The sequence below is a fragment of the Arachis ipaensis genome, chromosome B02, assembly GCF_000816755.2.
Source record: "Arachis ipaensis cultivar K30076 chromosome B02, Araip1.1, whole genome shotgun sequence".
In the NCBI taxonomy this organism is placed as follows: Eukaryota; Viridiplantae; Streptophyta; class Magnoliopsida; order Fabales; family Fabaceae; genus Arachis; species Arachis ipaensis.
This window is the reverse complement of record NC_029786.2, coordinates 3836342-3855892: the sequence shown is the minus strand read 5'-3', so window position 1 is coordinate 3855892 and position 19551 is coordinate 3836342. Positions and strand designations below refer to the sequence as shown.

Genomic DNA, 19551 nt, shown 5'->3' with positions numbered 1-19551 from the left:
AATTATTTTATTAAATTATATTAAAGACTATAACAAACATGATTCCTAACAGAAATCGTTAAATTAAAAATATATATTTACTATTTTGACTAACCATATTCTAGCATTTAGTACATGATTCCAAACATGACTACTTTTCTATTCACCAAGTTAAATTTAAGGTCGTGTATAAGTGATTATTACAAATTAGTAATTTTAAATGTATCGATCTAAGTAAGTGTTTAATTGTAACGCATAGATAGAGATAAGAATAATCAACCCGTTAATTATGTATTCCATCATGAACACTCATCAATGGTGGCCACATTTAATAATTTGAATGGAAGTTTTAAAGTTTGGTAGATTGCTTCTTCTACTTTATCATGTATGTCAATGGAGTCATCAACAAAGGGGAATGGATCCTCTCAATTAATTAAAAGTTTTCAGTAGCTGTACTAATAATGTTTGAACCATCAATTATTTAAAATGATTTGATATTAATAAGCATGATTAATTTATTTAGTTTTATACAGTATTATATATATTATTATTCTGGATATAGTAGTTGGATATATTTGTTAGTTAAGTTATTTTAAAGTTTAATTTTTTTGTTGGTCTCTATCATTTTAGATATATATATATAATCGAGTTTTTACATTACTTTTAATTTTATAAGTAGATTATTTTTATGTTAAAAATGTTAAAATTAAAAAATATTCTTCTAAAAAAATATGTGGTTAAAAATCTAGTTAGGTTCTTAATTGTGAATATATTCAATTTACGAAAAATATTTAGTTAATTCTAATATTCTTTTATGCTAAGAAAGATTTAATTACAAAATTAAAAATAATTTAGGGACCTAATTAAAAAGAAAAAAAAATATAAAGACTTAACTGAAAATTTGCTAAAACTATAGGAACTAATAAAGTAATTAAACCTTATTTTAATTATCAATAGAACGTTTCTTTTATATAGCCTACTATATGCAGCAATCTATTGGTCAGCAACACACCCTTAATGGAACTTAAATCTGCGACGAATTAGTTTTTGACCTATCGTGGATAACAAAAAAATAATAATAAATAAAGTATTATTTTTATAAAAAATTATTAATTATTAAAATTTATTTAATTAAACTATTATTTGGATAATAATGGCAAATAAAATTGTATCAATATTATTTTTATAATTGTGGCTTCAATAATATAAACTAAATATTAATGAGGGTTTAAGTATCCCAAAAACGTTTATGCAAGAATACAAACGTTTTTTTTTTAATTATTCACCATAAAACCCTAAAACCGTTTCATGGTTCAAAGCCTTTACATATTACATTATTATTATGACAAATTTTACATTCCTCAAAACGGATTAATTAATTATTAATTAATCATACATGTATAGGAATGAAGCACATTTTCTTTTTGCTACAATTATTTTTTATTTCAATTAGGGAAGAAGCATTTTCATTTCAAGAGGGTCATCATCATCATCATCATCATCATCATCATGGAGAGAAATTCAAATTTCCAATTCCAATTCCTATAACAACCGTTCAAGTAACAAATCTTTTGCAAAATGGATTGAGCTTCACAATTCATTGTAAATCAAGAGATGATGATCTTGGTGTTCATGTAGTTGAAAGCAATGGCCAATACCATTGGAAATTCCATAGCAACTATCTTGGGACAACATTGTTCTTTTGTGGTATAACATGGAACAATGGATCAATAGTCTATGATCTTTATAGATACAATAGGGATTATAGAAGATGTTCAACTCATTGTCATTGGATTGTAACAAATGAATTTCTTATTGGTTTTACACAAAAACCTAGACAACAAGATATTACCATATCATGGTTTAATAATAACATAGACATAGTTAATTTCGTCCGAAAATAACTGTCGGCTTTTATGGTTTAAAAATACGATAGTTTTTTTTCGGACGAAAAATATGCTGTTGAAACTTCTCTTAAATTTGTTTTACTTGAATATGATGGTTTTGATTCCATGGTTTTTGACATGATCATGAACTATCCAATGCAATTATGCTACTTATAGCTTTAGCTTAGTTTTGAAGGAAAAGAAAGGGTTATGCATTGTTCTTAATTATCTTCATCACTTTCTTATTATTAACATGAAACTTTTAAGGTAAGGGAGTTTGGATCATTTTTCACTCTTTTTACACTTGTTGATACCATTAAGTTTGATTAGAAATTGTTGTATAAGCAATATATCATCACTTGAATAAGCAATTAGCTAATCCAATGTTATGCTAATATAAATTAGAAGTGATAGATACTTGAGAAAAGGACAAATAGGTCCCTGACCTTTTGTCTCGCGGATATTTTTTTTCTTGACCATTGAATAATACTTTTAAACCCCTGACCTTCACAAAACTTGGATGGATCAGTCCCTCCGTCCAAATACATCCGTCAAGGACTGATCCGTCCAAATGCCTCCGTCAGGGACTGATCCGTCCAAGTTTTGTGAAGGTCAGGGACTTAAAAGTATTTTTCAATGGTCAGGGACGAAAATGTCCACAGGACAAAAGGTCAGGGACCTATTTGTCCTTTTCTCTAGATACTTTAAATGATAATATCTTCATATAAAAATTATATTTAATAAGACTTGTCAATCACTGATGAGAAGAAGAGGATTGACCCTTTTGAGGAGCAAGTGAGATTAGATCATCCAAGACCTTTATCAGAACTTGTTCTTGATCTTTCAATATCATACTCCAAGCTTACACGATGTTTAGCAGCTTAGTTATATATGCAAAAGTTTGTGCTTTGTGTTAATTCATAATACACGTTAACTATCACATAAAAGTGTGTGTGAAAAAATAGTCTAAAATTATTCAACAATGGTTCAACAGCAATGACACAAGGTAGTCAAAATTTCAGTGTATCAAAATTACCACCTTCAATAATAGAGTCATAACTATGAAAACATTGTACCTATTCTTTAAGTGTTTTTGAAGCAGTGCATCAATATCAATTTCTGTGGAAAAAATCAACAAAAATGAGCACCTGCTCAGGATTATCATGTGAAAATATCATACACCAGTAGCATGAACAGTTGCTGCATATTTCTTTTAATGGTAAAAGTATTTCCAGAAATTTTTATAATAAAATCTTTATGCATTAGTCTTTCTTTTGTCATAGTTTTATTCTTCCAATTTGATCAATGGAGCCTCACCTATAATTAAATTCGTGCTCTCCTTAAGTAAATCACATCAAGAATTCTATTGCAATCATAGAACGAAAACTATATAAGACGTCTAATAACATTCACTGGCATTATCATAATTTATCAGATATAGAGCCAATGGAAATTTTATCACATTGTAGGTGAAAATGAAAAATGTTTGAAAGGGACAATATGTAAATTTCGAGTATTTAGTGAATAATTAGTTAATAAATAATTTATTAATCTAAGAAATTGAAAAATAAAATTTTATAGTTTAATGGAGTAGAGAATATTAAAATAAGAATTTTGACACTAATTTTAAAGAATTTGGTCCAAAATTAAACCGAACAAACTGAACTGGACGAACCAGATCTATATTGGGTCCAAGGCCCAACCCACAAGTCACACCCACTTAAATAAAACCCTTTCTTTCTTCCCCATTCAGCAAGAACGCTGAAGCAAGTTCATGGAGGAAAGAACTTGAGAAAATAACCTAACCCTCTACTAGATTTCAACTTCATATAACTTTTGATCTGGAGCTCCGATTGACAAGCTGTCAGCGGCCACGCATTCGTTTCAGAATCCTCTACAAAACCTACCCAACAGTTTGGTAAGAAACTTGAGTTTTCTCACCCAGATCTTCTCATCTTAGTTTCGAAAGTTGTTGAGAATTTGTTGAATTTTGGTGTTTAGGAGCAAATTAGCTTTGTGGATTTGCTGAGTTCTGTCCCAAACTTCCGTCGGTAAGGTGAGGAATATTTAATCCGTGTCAAGTTATCTAATTAGTGAACCCTATGGTAATTTTAGTGTTGTTTGGTGAAATTAGATTGAATTGTGTATTTTTGGAAATAAATTGGTGGTATTGGAGACTTGAAGTTGGATTTGGAGGTCGGAAAAATATGTTTGGTGAGGTCTTGGAGCCTTGGACTATTGAGGAACGGTGACAAATGGTGATGTTCCGGGTTTATCGAAAAATCGGCCAAGGTATGGTTTTGGTTTCTCATATATAATATGTAATGTGTCATGAAAATTTAGGCTAGTTGACCCATAGGATAAGTTGAATTGATTGTTGGTTGAATTAAATTGTTGATTGGGATGCGTTGAGGATAATTGTTGAATTGGTGTTATGGAATTGGTTAAGTGGATTATGAGGTGTTGAATGTTGAGTTGTCTGTGAGAATATGTTGTTTGTGGTAATTGATGAGGATATTAAATAATGATAATGATAGTAGGATGACTTGTGAATTGTATTGCATTGGTTTGTAAAATTGTATATGATGAAACCGCTAAGAATTAGGTATTTGCATGTGATGGTAACGTTTGACTTGTGATGTGGCTGAGTATGGCTGAAATGGTCGAGATGGCAAGGTCTAGGTGCGAACCCGCTTGCGTGTTAACTTGAAAATGTGTTCGAATGGCAAGTTGAGGATGTAGGATTTCCTCTCTTGTCGTGATGGGGATGTGGGGAACGTGGAAAGGCACTCTCCTTCGTATTGTTTTTCTCACATTCTTCTCTGGTTAGAAGGTAGAAAGGCATACTCCTTCGATGTGGAAAGGCACTCTCCTTCGTATAACCTCCAGGAGAAGGTGGAAAGGCACGCTCATTCGATGTGGAAAGGTACTCTCCTTCGTTTATGATCCTCCTGGAGATGCGCAACCTAGAGACAAATGTCTGGATTAGCTACCAGATGTGTTGGGTTCTGGCAAAGTAACCGACGCGTGAGCTCACGGCCAGTAGAACAGGCATGCATCATGTTGCATTTGTTTGCTTTGTTTGGGTGTGCATAATTGTTTTGGTTTGCCTATCTGATAAATTCTATTTAACTGATAACTGCTCTTTAATTGTGTTTGCCTTGTATTTGCTTGTGTTTGTGATTGTCTTTCTGTTTTGAGTACCTTGGTGGTGGACAGGTGATAATGTTGATTTGATTTGAAATGGGCCAGAGGTTGGATTGAGTTTATTTGGGCCAGAGGCCGAACTGGTTTGTTTTGGGCCATAGGCCGTGATTGGTTGGGTCATTGGTAAAGGTTAGAGTCAAATGAGACATGAAGTATTCTGCAGGGTTCGAGTCAAATGAGACAGGAAGTATTCTGCAGGGTTAGAGATATATCGTTATTTAGGTACCTTAGAGAGTTTTACCAAATTTATGGTTCAGTTTATTCCTTTAGGTTTTATAATCTGAATGTCGGCGTTCTAGGATTGCCTCTGGCTTTTTCGGGACCTTATTTATTATATATGTGGGCACCTTGACCATACTGAGAATCCCCGATTCTCATCCCATACAATATTGTTGTTTTTCAGATGCAGGTTGAGAAGCACCACTCTGTATTCTAGAGACTCCGATGAAGTGAAGAACTCTTGGGACTCAGGGTTGTATTTTTACTTATATCTATATATGTATTTAGATTCTCCATCTTGTATTTTATGTTTGTCCCTCTTAAAGGTTGGCTCAGAGAAACAGGTTGTCAGTTTTATGTTTTGGCTTACTTTTGGATTTATTTGTATATATGTATATGTATATACTCTGGCCGGTTTAAAATTCGCAAGCCGAGTCAAGAGCTTTGTTATCTGTATCCTTGAAAATCTTCTAGTGTGTATATATATACCTTTGGCGTCTTACTCTTAACCTACCCAGTTTACGTCTATCGTTCATGTGAGCGTTACGACTTTTGTTCTAAACTTTTATTCACAAGCTTCTAGTTAAAATTCCTTTCAACTATTATTATATATACATATTTTTTTAGAGGTCGTAATACCTCGCCACCTCAGTTTTATAACTTAAGCATAAGACTCTGTGTGGTAGGGTGTTACATTATGGTATCAGAGTAGTTCATTCCCGTAGAGCCTGGGGAATAGACTAAATATGCTTCTGAGCATACTTTGGTTGTGTGTACGTGCTATTTAGGATGTTTGCTTGACATATATAGCATAAATGTTCATGAGCATTACCTTTGGAGATTCGAAGCACTAGACTTTAGATATTAAGACTGATCACCTTAATATCAATTGTTCAGTGTGGACAAGACTCAAATGGCGTCTCGTGGGTACGAGTGAAGTGATACGATTGACGATAGGGCGACTGCACAGATAATTGCTGACGTGATGAGACAACAAGCTTGAAACAGTGATAAAGGCGGTGATGGACCTGGTGATGAAAGAAACCGAAAGATTAGAACTCGTGCAGCTGGAGTAAAGGTCAATAGCGCTTAGTTAGAGAGATAAAGAGATTCAAGGAGTGTTCTGGTAGAGTATGTGAATGATTAAAATCTTAGTGGCTTATAATCAGAGTGACGCTACGGAAGCATGGCAATTTTGGTGGCTCTAAAATTGTATCGATGTGATAAAGGAGTTTTAGGATATGAGGGTGTCTTGAGGAATCAATGTAGGATCGAGGAGTGAAACGTGTGTGTGATTTAGGCTATAACGGACTGAATTAGACTAAGAGATTGGAAAATTGATTAGTGTTTGAGATAGTTGAAAAGGATTAGAGATCGATTTGGTTTGGATAGGATTCTTGGAGGATAAGGGAGTTAGTAGTCAATAAAAAAGAGTTTGACGAAACTAAGAATGAAATAGACGGGTTTAACTCAGGCTTGAAATGGGAATAGGGTGTTAGACTAATGTTGGAGAATGACAAAATGAATGGTAAGAGATTTGTTGAATCTGAGGGAGCGTATATGGAAAATTGAGAGCAAATTTTCGAGAACGAAAATTTCTGTTAGGGGGTAGAATGTAAACCCGGAGTAATTAGTGAATAATTAGCTAATAAACTAATTATTAATCTAAGAAATTAAAAAAATAAAATTTTATAGTTTAATTGAGTAGAAAAAATTAAAATAAGAATTTTGACACTAATTTTAAAGAATTTGGCTTAAGATTAGGCCGAGCGGACCGAACCGAACGAACCGGGCCCGTATGGGCCCAAGGCCCAACCCACAAGTCACACCCACTTAAATAAAACCCTTTCTTCCTTCTCCATTCAGCAAGAACGCTGAAGCAAGTTCATGGAGGAAAGAACTTGAGAAAATAATCACTTAACTTTAGGGGTGAGCACGGGTAGCGGGTATCCGATTATCCGTCCGAACCCGAACCGAACCAATTAAATTGGTTCTGAAACAAACGGGTAATCGGGTCCAATTCGAATCAAACCGATAGTTTTTGTTAGTGATTGGTTCGGGTATCGGTTTTGGGGGTGCGGAACCCGAACCAACCCGCAAACTCGATCATATATTAATTAAATAAAAAATATATATATGGCTTTTCCATTAGACAATGATTATTCATTATTAATATGTTTGGATTTTAATGAGTTTAGTTTTTAATGTATTTGGTGTTTAACATATTTGGATTATTTCTATTGATGTTACATGTTTATTGTACTTGTTGAATTTTTAAGATAAAAATTTGGTTTTTTTTTATGAATTTCAAAGTCATCGGGTACCCAATTACCCGAACCAAACCAATCCGTTCTTAATCGGTTTGGTTTAGTTCGGGTACATGTACAAAAAAATACAAATTCGAACCAAACTGAACCAATTACATTTTGATCGGTTCGGTTCTAATTTTACCATAAATCCGAACCAAACCAACCCGTGCTCACCCCTACTTAACTTCAATTTACTCATTGCTAAATGAATTCGTTTATGATTGAACGTTGACTTTGTTGTCGTAATAATCACTCACTTAAATTTGTTTCAATTTATTATCACGATTGAAGTTATTGTTGTCTTGGTGAAATAATCACTTGGCTAAATTTTATGTTGATGTTTGTAAATCATCTTTTGAGCTAAATCTTTTGTTGCTGATAATTATTATAGTTGAATTTGTCGTTGAAAATGAGGTTCATATTCTCTGAAATAAAAAATTATTCAGTTAAATTGTTGTTTCCATGCTTTCTTTTTGTATTATTATGAATTATTCTTAGTATTGATTTGTGAAAAATACACAAATATAAATATAGATACAAATTAAAATGAAGGAAATGTCGTCAAACTTTAAATTTGTTTTATAAAGATATAGATGTCGATTTTTAGATTATTTTTTGGATTTTATTTACTGATTGTGTTGTCTTTTTCCTTCTCTTGATTTAAATTTAGAAAGTATTTTGTATTAGTGATTAGTTTTTATTTCTTTTTGCATCATTAGTTATATCTAAGAATTGATACTTGATTGTTATTAATATGTTTGTGAAGACATCATTTTAAGTTTTAACTTTTGATTAATGTTCTGAAAATCAGACCAAATCGGTTAGGTATGAAAAACCGCTGAAAGCAAATCCGGTAAAAATCACTGAATCGGCCGAGAACCAGCAGTTGGACTAGACCATGAACTGGCTGGTTCGAAGGAAACGACGTCATTTGCAACTTTGGCCTACTAATTGCTTAACTGAACCACTTCACTTCTCCCCAATGTTCTGAAAAAACCGGACCGAACTGGTCGGTCGAACCCGTCTGACCGCGAACCGATAGCTTAGGCGGTTCGGTCAAACCGGACAGGGACCCGGCCGGTTTACAGGAAACGAGGCCATTTCCTTTGTTGAAAGGAAAAAAAGGGATTGCACGCGTTTGACTCCCTTCTCCAACTCCTTCCTTAGTCATCAGCAAAATGCCCTAGCCTCCACCAAAGAAATCAAACCCTAGCGTCCACCAATCTTGTCGCCGTCTGTTGGAGTGAGAGACTGCTGCTGCCGCCTCCGTCGCACTCAAGAACTTCCATCTTCGTGCTATCGGCGTTCGTTACTTCGCTCTCACCATCCCCTGTTCGCTCTCATCAGTCGCCTGTTCGCCGTGGTCCGTTGCGCTCAACCGCTCTCCGTCGTCCGTCGAAGGTCAATGCTCGCTGCTAGTGCTTGTTCTTCGTGTTTTTTTTAATTGTCTGTTCAGAAACCAAACCCTCTTCATGCTTGTTCTTCGATGGTTAGTGATCGTCGTTTTTAATACTCACTGTTGGTGTTTTGTTTTTCACTGATTGATGATTATTGATTAAGTGTTGTGTTGCTGTTTTGTTTTTTTACTTTGTGCTTGAGTTAATTGGATGCTCTGTCAGTGCTTAGTGCTTGTTCTTGGCTGATTGGCTTTGCTCACTACTCTGGCTTGTTCTAGCCTATTCTTGATTAATTAACTCTGTTACTGGCTTATTGATTGATGCTAAATTGGTACGGATAAACTGTTACCGGCTTGTTCTTGGCTTTTTTGTCTGTTGTTAAATTTTGTTAAAGTTTCTTGATTTTGTGCTCATTACCTCATGCAGTACTTTTTTTTTTGTTGTTAATCATTGTGCTGAGCTTGTTAATCATTGGCTTATTGATTGATGCTAAATTGGTACTGATAAACTGTTACTGGCTTGTTCTTGGCTTTTTTTTATCTGTTGTTAAATTTTGTTAAAGTTTCTTGATTTTGTGCTCATTACCTCATTTAGGACTTTTTTTGTTGTTAATCATTGTGCTGAGCTTGTTAAAATTGGGTTAAAAACTTTGTTAATCTTTGTTAAAGCATGTTAATTTTTGTGTTAACCTTGTGAAAACTCTGTTAAAAACTTGATTGGCTTTGCTCACTACTCTGGCTTGTTCTAGCCTGTTCTTGATTAATGAACTCTGTTACTGGCTTATTGATTGATGCTAAATTGGTACTGATAAACTGTTATTGGCTTGTTCTTGCTTTTTTTCTGATGTTAAATTTTATTAAAGTTTCTTGATTTTGTGCTCATTACCTCACTCAGTGCTTTTTTTTGTTGTTAATCATTGTGCTGATCTTGATAAAATTGGGTTAAAATTGATAATCTTTTGGAGTGTGATGTATAATAGGTTGATTTCAAGCTGAGATTTTCTTGTAACATTGATACTGACAACTGGAATAACTTAACAATTGGACTATTTATTTTAGAGAGGAAAAACATCTACATAATTTTCCTATTTTATTGATGAGCATTTGAGCTGTTTATATTTGAAGCTTGTAAAACAGATGGAATGCTTTCTATGAAAACCACGATTAAGTTTAATGTTCTTCTCACAGTTAGTTTTGCTTTGATTTCATTGAATACATGCATACACCTCAAGCTTGAATATGTTTTGAGCCATAGTATTAAAATGTTTTGAAATTTCTACTTGAAACTTTATTAGGGAGCAGCTCAAAGTTAGGAGTGGAGTAGCTTGCAGCATTGAAAACCATCAGCACAATGAACTGGTGATAGAGGCAGTCATAATAATAAGTAACATGCCAGTAGACATGTTCTGTAATTTTATATTATAGCAATACACATATTCTATAATTTTTATTGTGTTGATGATTTATTGATTGTTTTTTATTGTGTTGATGAGAGTTGTTCTATAATTTATTTATTATTTTATTTTGAAACGATTTTTTCGGTTGAATTACGGTTGGACCGGTTGGACCAGTAAACCAGTGAGTAAAACGGTTCGATGACCGGTCCGGTTCTCAGAACCTTGCTTCTCCCTCCTCTCAGCCTATGTTCTGCTTGCCCCGAATCATTCACTCTCCCTTATCCAACCCTAGCTACTCTTTTCGACCCACTGCCGCCTTTCCGTTGGGCCACTGCTGCATCCATCCGTTGAGCTCGGCCGCCGTCCATCCGTGTAGCCACTGCCCCCAAGTCTCCATCCCCCCTGCTCTCTTCTTCCACGAGCTCGCCCCATCCCCTACTCTTTGCATCTTCTCGCCGTCGTCTGGTCGGCGTCGTCTTCGAAGGTCAGTGAATGTCTTGCTCGCTTGTTCTTCAGTTGTTCAGTTGTTCTTCGTTTTTTTTCTACTTTTTTATGCTCTGTTTTTGTGATTAGCTCTGGTTTTGTGTGTTGCGATTTTATTGATTAATGAATGTTTTGTGATTAGCTCAGGTTCTTTACTGATGTGATTAAACACCATGGCAGTTAGATTACCTCCAGAAACGGTGCCAAGAATTGGGAATCCGCCATATTATTTTTTATTAAGGATTTAGGATTCAATCAAGAATTGGCTTTGTTTGCATCTGCTATAGTTGACTTAGTTAGTTAGCACACTGTGCCAAGAATTTTGCTGTGTGTATATCTGAGTTCAAGCACCTTTGGTTACTTTGTGCAACTTGAGTTACGACGTGCTGTTGTATTAGTCGGGTTCTCTGTCATTGTGCGTATGTCGCTGAAATTTGCAACCTCCATTGATGCACCATTTTGCCTATGTGGCACGTCAAAGATTAGCAACTGTTGGTGCATTTTGTTGGAGAGTGCTATTCTTTGGGGGGCATGATGTTATTTTTTTCTTTTGGGGGGCAATTTTGTTGGAAACCAAAACTTTGGGTGGCCAAAATGCTGGTTTTCTCAAAATATTAGTTGTATTGTATGTGTTCATTATTATTTGATCAATTCGACATATATTTGACAGAGTTTGAACTACTTTTGCTGTTTTGGCATCTCTTTTTCGACTTAGTTCTTTTTGCTTGTCTTCTAATTTCGTTGTGTGTTTAATATGATGTTGAATGCCTCTTTGCTGGTTGCATGATTATCTCCTTTGCTTTCATTCTATGAACTTTCTCTGATATTACTTATTTCCAATTCTTTTTGGCCTTGACCAATTGCATGCACAGCTAATGGTATTTGGTATTATTTAAGAGGAGATTGCTGTTTTTGGCACCCGTATCACTAAAAAGAATTTAAAAACAATCGTGTATGTGGAGCTGAAAGTGAGTGACATATTGTTTTCATGGTTATAGTAGCATGCTTGTCCAAGATCCTACCAAAGGTACCAATGTGGATGATATTTTTTATCAAGCGAGACAGTCAACTGTTGATCCACCTTCTGAAAATACATCAAGGTCAAAGAGTTTGATTCAAAAAGTTCTAGATAATTGAATATTTGTTATTAGTTTGGTTAATTCAATGATTTTTTTTTTACTATCTTAATGAGTTCAATAGTGATGTAATGACTAATAAATGATAAATTATTAATAATTATGAAATCAAAGGTTATATTAGATTTTGGTTGATGTATTACTTTATATTTGGAAGACATTTTAAAATTTATATTAGATTATAATATTTATTCATAATTTATTTATTATTTTATTATAAAACGGTTTTTCCGGTTAGACCACGGTTGAACCGGTTAGACTAATGAACCAGTGAATTAGTGACCAAAACGGTTTGATGGCTGGTCCGGTTTTTAGAATCTTGCTTTTGATGTTAATTTTATTTTTATAATTTTATATTTTATTTAATTATGACCGGGTCAATCGGGTGAATCAGTGACCCATCGGTTGAACCGGTGATCCAGTCGTATGACTGAGTCAATAACCGGTTCGGTTTTGATAACTATGTATTGAAGCGTCATATTGCCACTTTCTTATCATCATTTCAATCTTTTTTGGTGTGTAGATTTATCAAGAATGTATCAAAGTGAATGACTTAAGCAGAGAAATCACGGAGAGCAAAAAGCAGCTCTTTCCAATGAATTCAATATTTCAACACTCTTCTTCTCCGCCACGTTCCACTGCCACCATTACCACCCTTCTCAAGGCCTGCAAGACCATTCATCACCTCTACCAAGTCCACGCCTCCATCATTCAACGAGGCCTAGAGCAAGATCACCATATCATCTCCTGCTTCATTTCCATTTCCGCCTCCTTTGCCACCACTGCTTCATATTACACCGCCGTCTTTGACTGCGTCCTTAGCCCTTCCCCTTTCCTCTGGAACTCCCTCATCGGAGCCCACACCAAAGGAAGTTTTTTTTTTGACACCTTCTCTACTTTTATTCGCATGAAGGCACATGGGTCTCTTCCCGATAGGTACACTTACTCTTCTGTGATTAAGGCCTGTTCAAGCATGTCTAGGTCCTGGGAAGGAAAATTGCTCCATGGCTCGGCATTGAGGTGTGGGGTTGAAGGTAATATGTTTGTTGGAACCTGTTTGGTCGATATGTATGGGAAATGTGGAAAGATTGGTGACGCTCGCAAGGTGTTTGATGGAATGTGTGAGAAGAATGTAGTTTCATGGACGGCTATAGTGGTTGGCTATGTGAAGGATGGGGATATGGTGGAGGCAAAGAGGCTGTTTGATGAAATGCCTCAAAGGAATGTGACATCATGGAATGTGATGATATGGGGTTTTGTGAAGGTGGGGGATTTGGGCAATGCTAGGGTAGTGTTTGATGCTATGCCGAAAAAGAGTGTTGTTTCTTTCACGATCATGATTGATGGCTATGCAAAGGCTGGTGACATGGCTACCTCAAGGTTCTTGTTCGACCAAGCTCCGGAAAAGGATATTGTTGCATGGTCTACTTTGATATCAGGGTATGTACAGAATGGTCAACCTAACAGGGCCTTGAGAGTATTTCTTGAGATGGAGTCAATGAATGTGAAACCTGATGAATTCATATTGGTTAGCTTGATGTCGGCTTCTTCTCAGTTGGGTAATTTAGAACTGGCTCGATGGGTTGATTCTTATGTAAACAAGAGCTCTATTGATATGAAACAGGACCACGTGATTGCAGCGCTTCTGGATATGAATGCTAAATGTGGAAACATGGAAAGGGCATTAAAATTATTTGAAGAAATGCCTAACCGTGATCTAGTCTCATATTGTTCGATGATACAAGGGTTGTCAATTCATGGATTCGAGGAAGATGCACTGAAGTTCTTTAACAGGATGGTGAAGGATGGGCTAACTCCGGATGAGGTGGCCTTCAAAATCATTCTAACAGCTTGTAGTCATGCTGGACTTGTTGATGAGGGCTGGAACTACTTTCGCTCTATGAAGGAAAAGTACTGTGTTAGTCCTTCACCTGATCACTATGCATGTATGGTTGACCTTCTAAGTCGATCAGGGCATTTACGGGATGCTTATGAGCTTATAAAAGTAATGCCGGTGGAATCTCATGCTGCTGCCTGGGGTGCACTTCTTGGGGCATGTAAAGCATACGGTGATTCAGAGTTAGGAGAGATTGCTGCTAATCAACTTTTTGAGATTGAACCTCAAAATGCTGCTAACTATGTGCTGTTGTCTAACATCTATGCAGCAGCGGATCGTTGGATAGATGTTTCCCTTGTAAGAACGAAGATGAGGAACAGTAGGGTGCGAAAGGTACCTGGTTGCAGTCAGTTTAATCCAGACTTGGGCTCTTTGGCCTTTTAAGCTTCCAAAATTGCATATATGAAGCTGTCAATGAGGAAATTCTGTGCGGAAGGTACCTGGTTGCAGTCAGTTTAATCCAGACTTGGGCTCTTTGGCCTTTTAAGCTTCCAAAATTGCATGTATGAGGCTGTCAATGAGAAAATTTTTGTTGCATAAGAGGTGGTGCAATTTTTTGCAGTTGATATGGGAGCTTAGTGGTTGCTCCATTGTTGTTAAATTGAAATAGCATTGACAGGATTGATTTACATGAATAATTATTTATTAAAATATTTAATAAAAAGAGATGATTATTCATGTAAAATGATAATTAAGATCTCAACATGTATTACTTTAAATAATTTAGTCAAATATATTAATTTATTTAATTCTTTTTTACTATTTTTTCACACACACTTTCGTGTGATAGTTAATGTGTATTATGAATTAACACAGCCCAAACTTTTGCATATATAGCTAAGCTGCTAAACATCGTAGACCAAGAATAAGTTCTGATAAAGGTCATGGCTGATCCAACCTCACCTGCTCCTCAAAAGGGTCAATCCTCATCTTCTGATCAGTGAGTTTATCTCTCTCAATACTACTGTTGTTATTAATTCAATGTGATAAGAAAGTCTAGTTATGTGTTTCTAGTGCTAGCTTTATTCATAAAATAGGAAATGGACTTCTGATAGCAATAATTCTTTGATCTAGCTGTGAAATGTTGTGTTTATAATAGGTATCTAGAAATCAAGATAATAAAGAGGAAAATTGACATGCATAATATATGTTACAGTTGTGATTTGAAGTGAGGAACTTGAACTTGTAATCTATTGTTTTGATATGTAGTTGATTGGTTCAAGAAAAGTGAAAAGAAAGATTAAAAGTTCAAGTTCCTCACTTTAAATCTAAATTGTAAATGTTATGCTTAACAATTCTAAATTGTTTTTCTGTGTTTTTTCAGGTTGATCTTGAAAGAGTTGTAAGGGACACTCATGGTTATATAGGAGCAGACCTTGAATAAGAGATTTTATTCTGCAGTGTATAAGAGAGAAGATGGATGTGATTGACTTGGAGGATGAATCGAGTGATATTGAAATTTTGAATTCTATGGTTGTCACCAATGAGCACTTCCAAACTGCTTGGGCTTCTTCAAACCCATCTGTGTTGTGTGCAAAAGTGAGTTCCCTTGCTGAATTCTCAACCTGAATGATTCTAAGCATGATTAATCTTTTTTGATTGCATAAACTTTGGAAAAGAAAGACACTACTCTTGCAAATATATACAATGCATATTAATGTCTTATCCTTTGTATTTCCTTGTATTTATTAAGTTCTGTTATTATTTCAGTTACAAAATTGAATGAAAATGTTCTGTTATTATTATGTTGACCTTTAATGTGGCAATTGTTTACGTGAACCATGATGGAGGTTCCAAATGTTTCCTATGATGATATTGGAGGTCTGGAGAATGTTAAAAGGGAGCTTCAAGAGGTGCAACAATTTGAAACTTTGATTTCATATTCCGAATCTTAAATGTGTTGTATATTAGGTATGTTTTTACTAATAAACTATCCTTTTCCTCCATGTAGTCAAAGATTTTCCTGCAAGAATCTATGTCCCTAAATTCAGCATACAAGTCAACCAGAGTTCTGCCAAGTGCCAACCACCATATCAACTTCGGCACCAAACTTAAACACCAGCCCATGAACTCCCCTAACCTAGTCCAACAACGAATAACACTTGAACAAGCCAATAAAAGTACTGTGATCAGGTCTTAAGAAATGAACCTCCTCATTTCACTAAACAACCTCTTCACCACACCAAATTTACCAACTTGAGCAAATCCAGAAACCCTGACATTCCAAGCAACAAGGTCCCTCTCCAACAATTCATGAAAGACACAAGAAGCACTTTTAAGATCGCTGTCACTGTTAAAGTACATATACACAAGAGAGCTCCCAGCAAACTTGTCCCTCTCAAGGCCACACCGAACCAACACACCATGAAGCTGCAAACCAACATCCCTCAAACCAGGATCAGCACAAGCATGGAGCAGTGCAGATAACGTGTACTCATTGGGACTCTCACCAACCTCACGCATGTGATTGAACATGTCAAAGGCTTTTGGGAGATACCCATTTCTAAGATTTGCAGAAATTAAGGTTGTCCAAGTGATAACGTTCTTGTGGGGCATTTGGTCGAACAGGTGGTGGGTATAGCTGAATTGGCCACATTTTGAATAAAGGCTCAAAAGGTTATTTGCCAAATGCGTCTGCGAGATGCATTAGGTGACTAAAAGCTTTACATGAATTTGTTTGCACTCTGCGAGCTTTGTGGGGTTTGAAGACTTCGCCAATGACAGCAAAAACTGGTGAAGATGTTTAACTCATTGTGATTGGATTGTAACAAATTAAGTTCTTATTGGTTTTACACAAAGACCTAGAGAATAAGATATTACCATATCATGGTTTAATAATAACAACATAGACACAGTTAATTTCGTCCAAAAATAACTCATTTTTTTATGTATCTAGTTACGAATGGAATAATTATATATATAAATACGATAGTTTTTTTTTCGGACGGAAAATATGTTGTTGAAGCTTCTTAAATGTGACATGATCATGAACTATCCAATGTATATGCTACTTGTAGTCTTAGCTTAGTTTTGAAGGGAAAGAAAGGATTATTTATTGTTCTTAATTTTCTTCGTCATTTTCTTATTATTAACATGAAACTTTTAAGCTGAGAGTTTGGATCATTTTTCACTCTTTTTTCTCGCACTCTCCTTCGCCACTAGAGAATAAAATCACTTGTTGATACCGTTTGATTAGAAATTGTTGTATAAGCAATATCATCACTTGAAAAAGCAATTAGCTAATCCAGTGTTATGCTAATATAAATTAGAAACAATAAACTTATCTAGTTCTCTTGACTTCTAAATTACAAGGTTTGAATTTTTCTTATGAGAATTAGTTTGGTAGACACCTTGCAAGTACTCTTCCATAATGTATTTGGTTGTTGTTTATGTCCATTAAAAAATAAAAGTAAATTTTTTTTTTTTTTTTGGGGGGCCAATACTTCACACACCCACTCTACTCACACATCCATTAGATATTCTATTTTTTCATTGAGAGAGATTGGAACCTATGTGACACTTTTAGGAAGCAAATTAATTTATAATGACATATTTATACAGTAAACAAATCCAATTGCATTCTTAGTGGGTTGATTTGGTGCAAAATTCACCTATATCTCTTTATTATTTCTTTGGTGCAAAAAAGAAGGAGGAGATTTGTTGAGACCTCCAATCCGGGTGCTTTCTACATTGATAATGGCAATAAGCTGTTCACTTGTCTTAAGCACCAATTAACTGGAATAGACTCCTCTGCTTTAAGCTTTGCGACTGAATGAGCCAGGAAGTTTTTCTCTCTTGGGATCTGGATGAACATACTTTTGTTATACAGAATTCATTTTGTATAGATATAACGTTAGTTTTTTATTTGATGAAGTTTATGGGTATAAATGATTGTTTTTCTTATAGAAATTCTATAATTATGTGTGTATTTATAAGGAGGTGAGTGTGTGAGATTGTGATATAATATTTAAAATTGAGTATTATCTAATTCATTTGAAAGAAAACAAAATTTCCTTACTTTTGTGCGGTATAAAAATAATATATATGCAAGGCTGTATATCTGTGTATGTTATCTAAGTCCCCTTCAATGAAGAAATTAAATAATGTTCATCTTATAAAATATGAATTTAGTTTTGATGCATTATTAAAACTGTTTTATATGTGTATTTAATTACATAAAGTCACATTAGTAAAAATAATCATTTTTTTATTGATCACGTAAATGATCATCCACAAAAATAGTTATGATTGCACGACTATATAAAATGTATTACACTATCAGTGCATAAAAATTAAACTCATAAAATATATGCTAATCTAGCGCAACTATCACTTTTCAAAGGTTATTTATCAGTTATCACACATATCTCATATAATTTTATTTTATTTCTTTAAGTCAAGGTTCAGATTGAATTCTAATATATTCCTCAGATGCATGTTTCATTATAAGTGACAACTAAAATGAGCTGTATGAGTGTTTCATATGTTTTGGCAAAGAGATTCCCAAATTTTATGTACCCAAAACCTTACTAGATTTCTAGAACTAGGATTTTATGGTTTTATAAATAAATTTCAGATTTTTTTTTCTATTAAATTTAAGATGATTTTTTCTTAATTTGTAACATATATCTTAAAAGTTAATTATTCAATTCTAGAATTATTAAATGTCCTTTAAAATTCGTATATTCACTTATTTGCATGCTGAAAGTCATATTTGTTGGTTGAAATTTGATATATTTTTAAAATACAATATTACAGTTAAAATTAAATTCCTAAGATTTAAATATCTTATTTCTTATTTTTTATATAAACATTGTATGCAAAATCTAATAAAATATTACTATAGCTTAAAAAAATTGCATTATTGCTAATTCATTAATTTCAAGTGTTAATCACACCTTTAAACAATCAAATTAAAATTTAAATAAGCATGCATGTTTTCTTTTTCCTCCACAAAGAAAATTTGCCACAATTTCAACTAGCCCTCTTAATTTTTTTGTTCTTCTTGTTCTTATTTTTCTTCTTCATCATCTTCATAAAGAATTTTCCCAATCTTGTGACATTGAAAGATCCTTTGGAATAATTCTCTTGGGACACAATATTAACATCATGTTCAACATCATAGACCATGTTGGTGAATATTTTGATATTGGAGTTTATTTGATGATCCATGATGATGATGATGATGAGAATTTCATAAGGTTCCTATCAATGATTCCAATTCATATGAATCATATAATGGGCTTCCACAATCCCACATAGTAGTAGACAAAATTTCTTCTTTGTGATCATCTTCAAATGCTTTTTCTTCATTCTTCTTCAATGCCTTTTCTTGTTTTTCTTCTTTCTCATTTTCTTTTCTCATCATCATGTTTGATGTGTTCATCTTCTCTCTTATCTCTACTTCTTCTAAATCCTTTGATTTTAATTTCTTCTTGGTGGAGATTCTTATAAAAGTCACAAAATTCTATGCATTTTGTTCATTTATCACTCATCAAGTTATAGCCATCCATAATCATCATATAGTATCTATACAATATTCATTCATATCTATACAATAGCAATATATAATGGGAATACTGATAATTATGCATAATTTTAATTTCTTTTCTAAAATATGTTTTATTATATATAATTATAAG

At 34.2% G+C, this 19551-nt stretch overlaps 2 protein-coding genes and 1 long non-coding RNA gene across 16 annotated transcripts in view; 1 reads left to right on the top strand and 2 right to left on the bottom strand.

Annotated features, from left to right (window-relative positions):
- Positions 8718 to 16784, top strand: LOC107623364 (putative pentatricopeptide repeat-containing protein At5g37570). Of its 14 annotated transcripts, none has more exons than XM_021115208.1 (8): positions 8722 to 9001; positions 10292 to 10877; positions 11875 to 11976; positions 12536 to 14091; positions 14178 to 14345; positions 14747 to 14849; positions 15234 to 15762; positions 15861 to 16784. In XM_021115208.1, exons 4-5 carry the CDS (start codon positions 12608 to 12610, stop codon positions 14230 to 14232), a joined length of 1539 nt encoding a protein of 512 aa, XP_020970867.1. In that variant the 5' UTR covers positions 8722 to 9001; positions 10292 to 10877; positions 11875 to 11976; positions 12536 to 12607; the 3' UTR covers positions 14233 to 14345; positions 14747 to 14849; positions 15234 to 15762; positions 15861 to 16784. The 14 variants fall into 14 exon arrangements, with proteins under 14 accessions (XP_020970856.1, XP_020970867.1, XP_020970868.1 ...); XM_021115209.1 differs by having other exon boundaries at positions 14178 to 14452; XM_021115199.1 differs by having other exon boundaries at positions 8723 to 9001; positions 12536 to 14345; positions 15234 to 15448; positions 15620 to 15762.
- On the bottom strand, positions 9160 to 10047 carry LOC107623393. The gene is made up of 2 exons (XR_002356916.1): positions 9710 to 10047; positions 9160 to 9526 (listed from the first exon to the last, which is right to left on the bottom strand). It is a non-coding gene; the product is annotated as an uncharacterized LOC107623393 (long non-coding RNA).
- Positions 15743 to 19551, bottom strand: part of LOC107626645 (pentatricopeptide repeat-containing protein At4g39530) — an 8612-nt gene continuing 4803 nt past the window's right edge. Inside the window, exons 2-3 of the mRNA XM_016329539.1 lie at positions 16080 to 16543; positions 15743 to 15989 (exon numbers count right to left, since the gene is read on the bottom strand). Coding sequence (XP_016185025.1) covers positions 15743 to 15989; positions 16080 to 16543 — 711 coding nt within the window. The remainder of the gene's footprint in view (positions 15990 to 16079; positions 16544 to 19551) is intronic.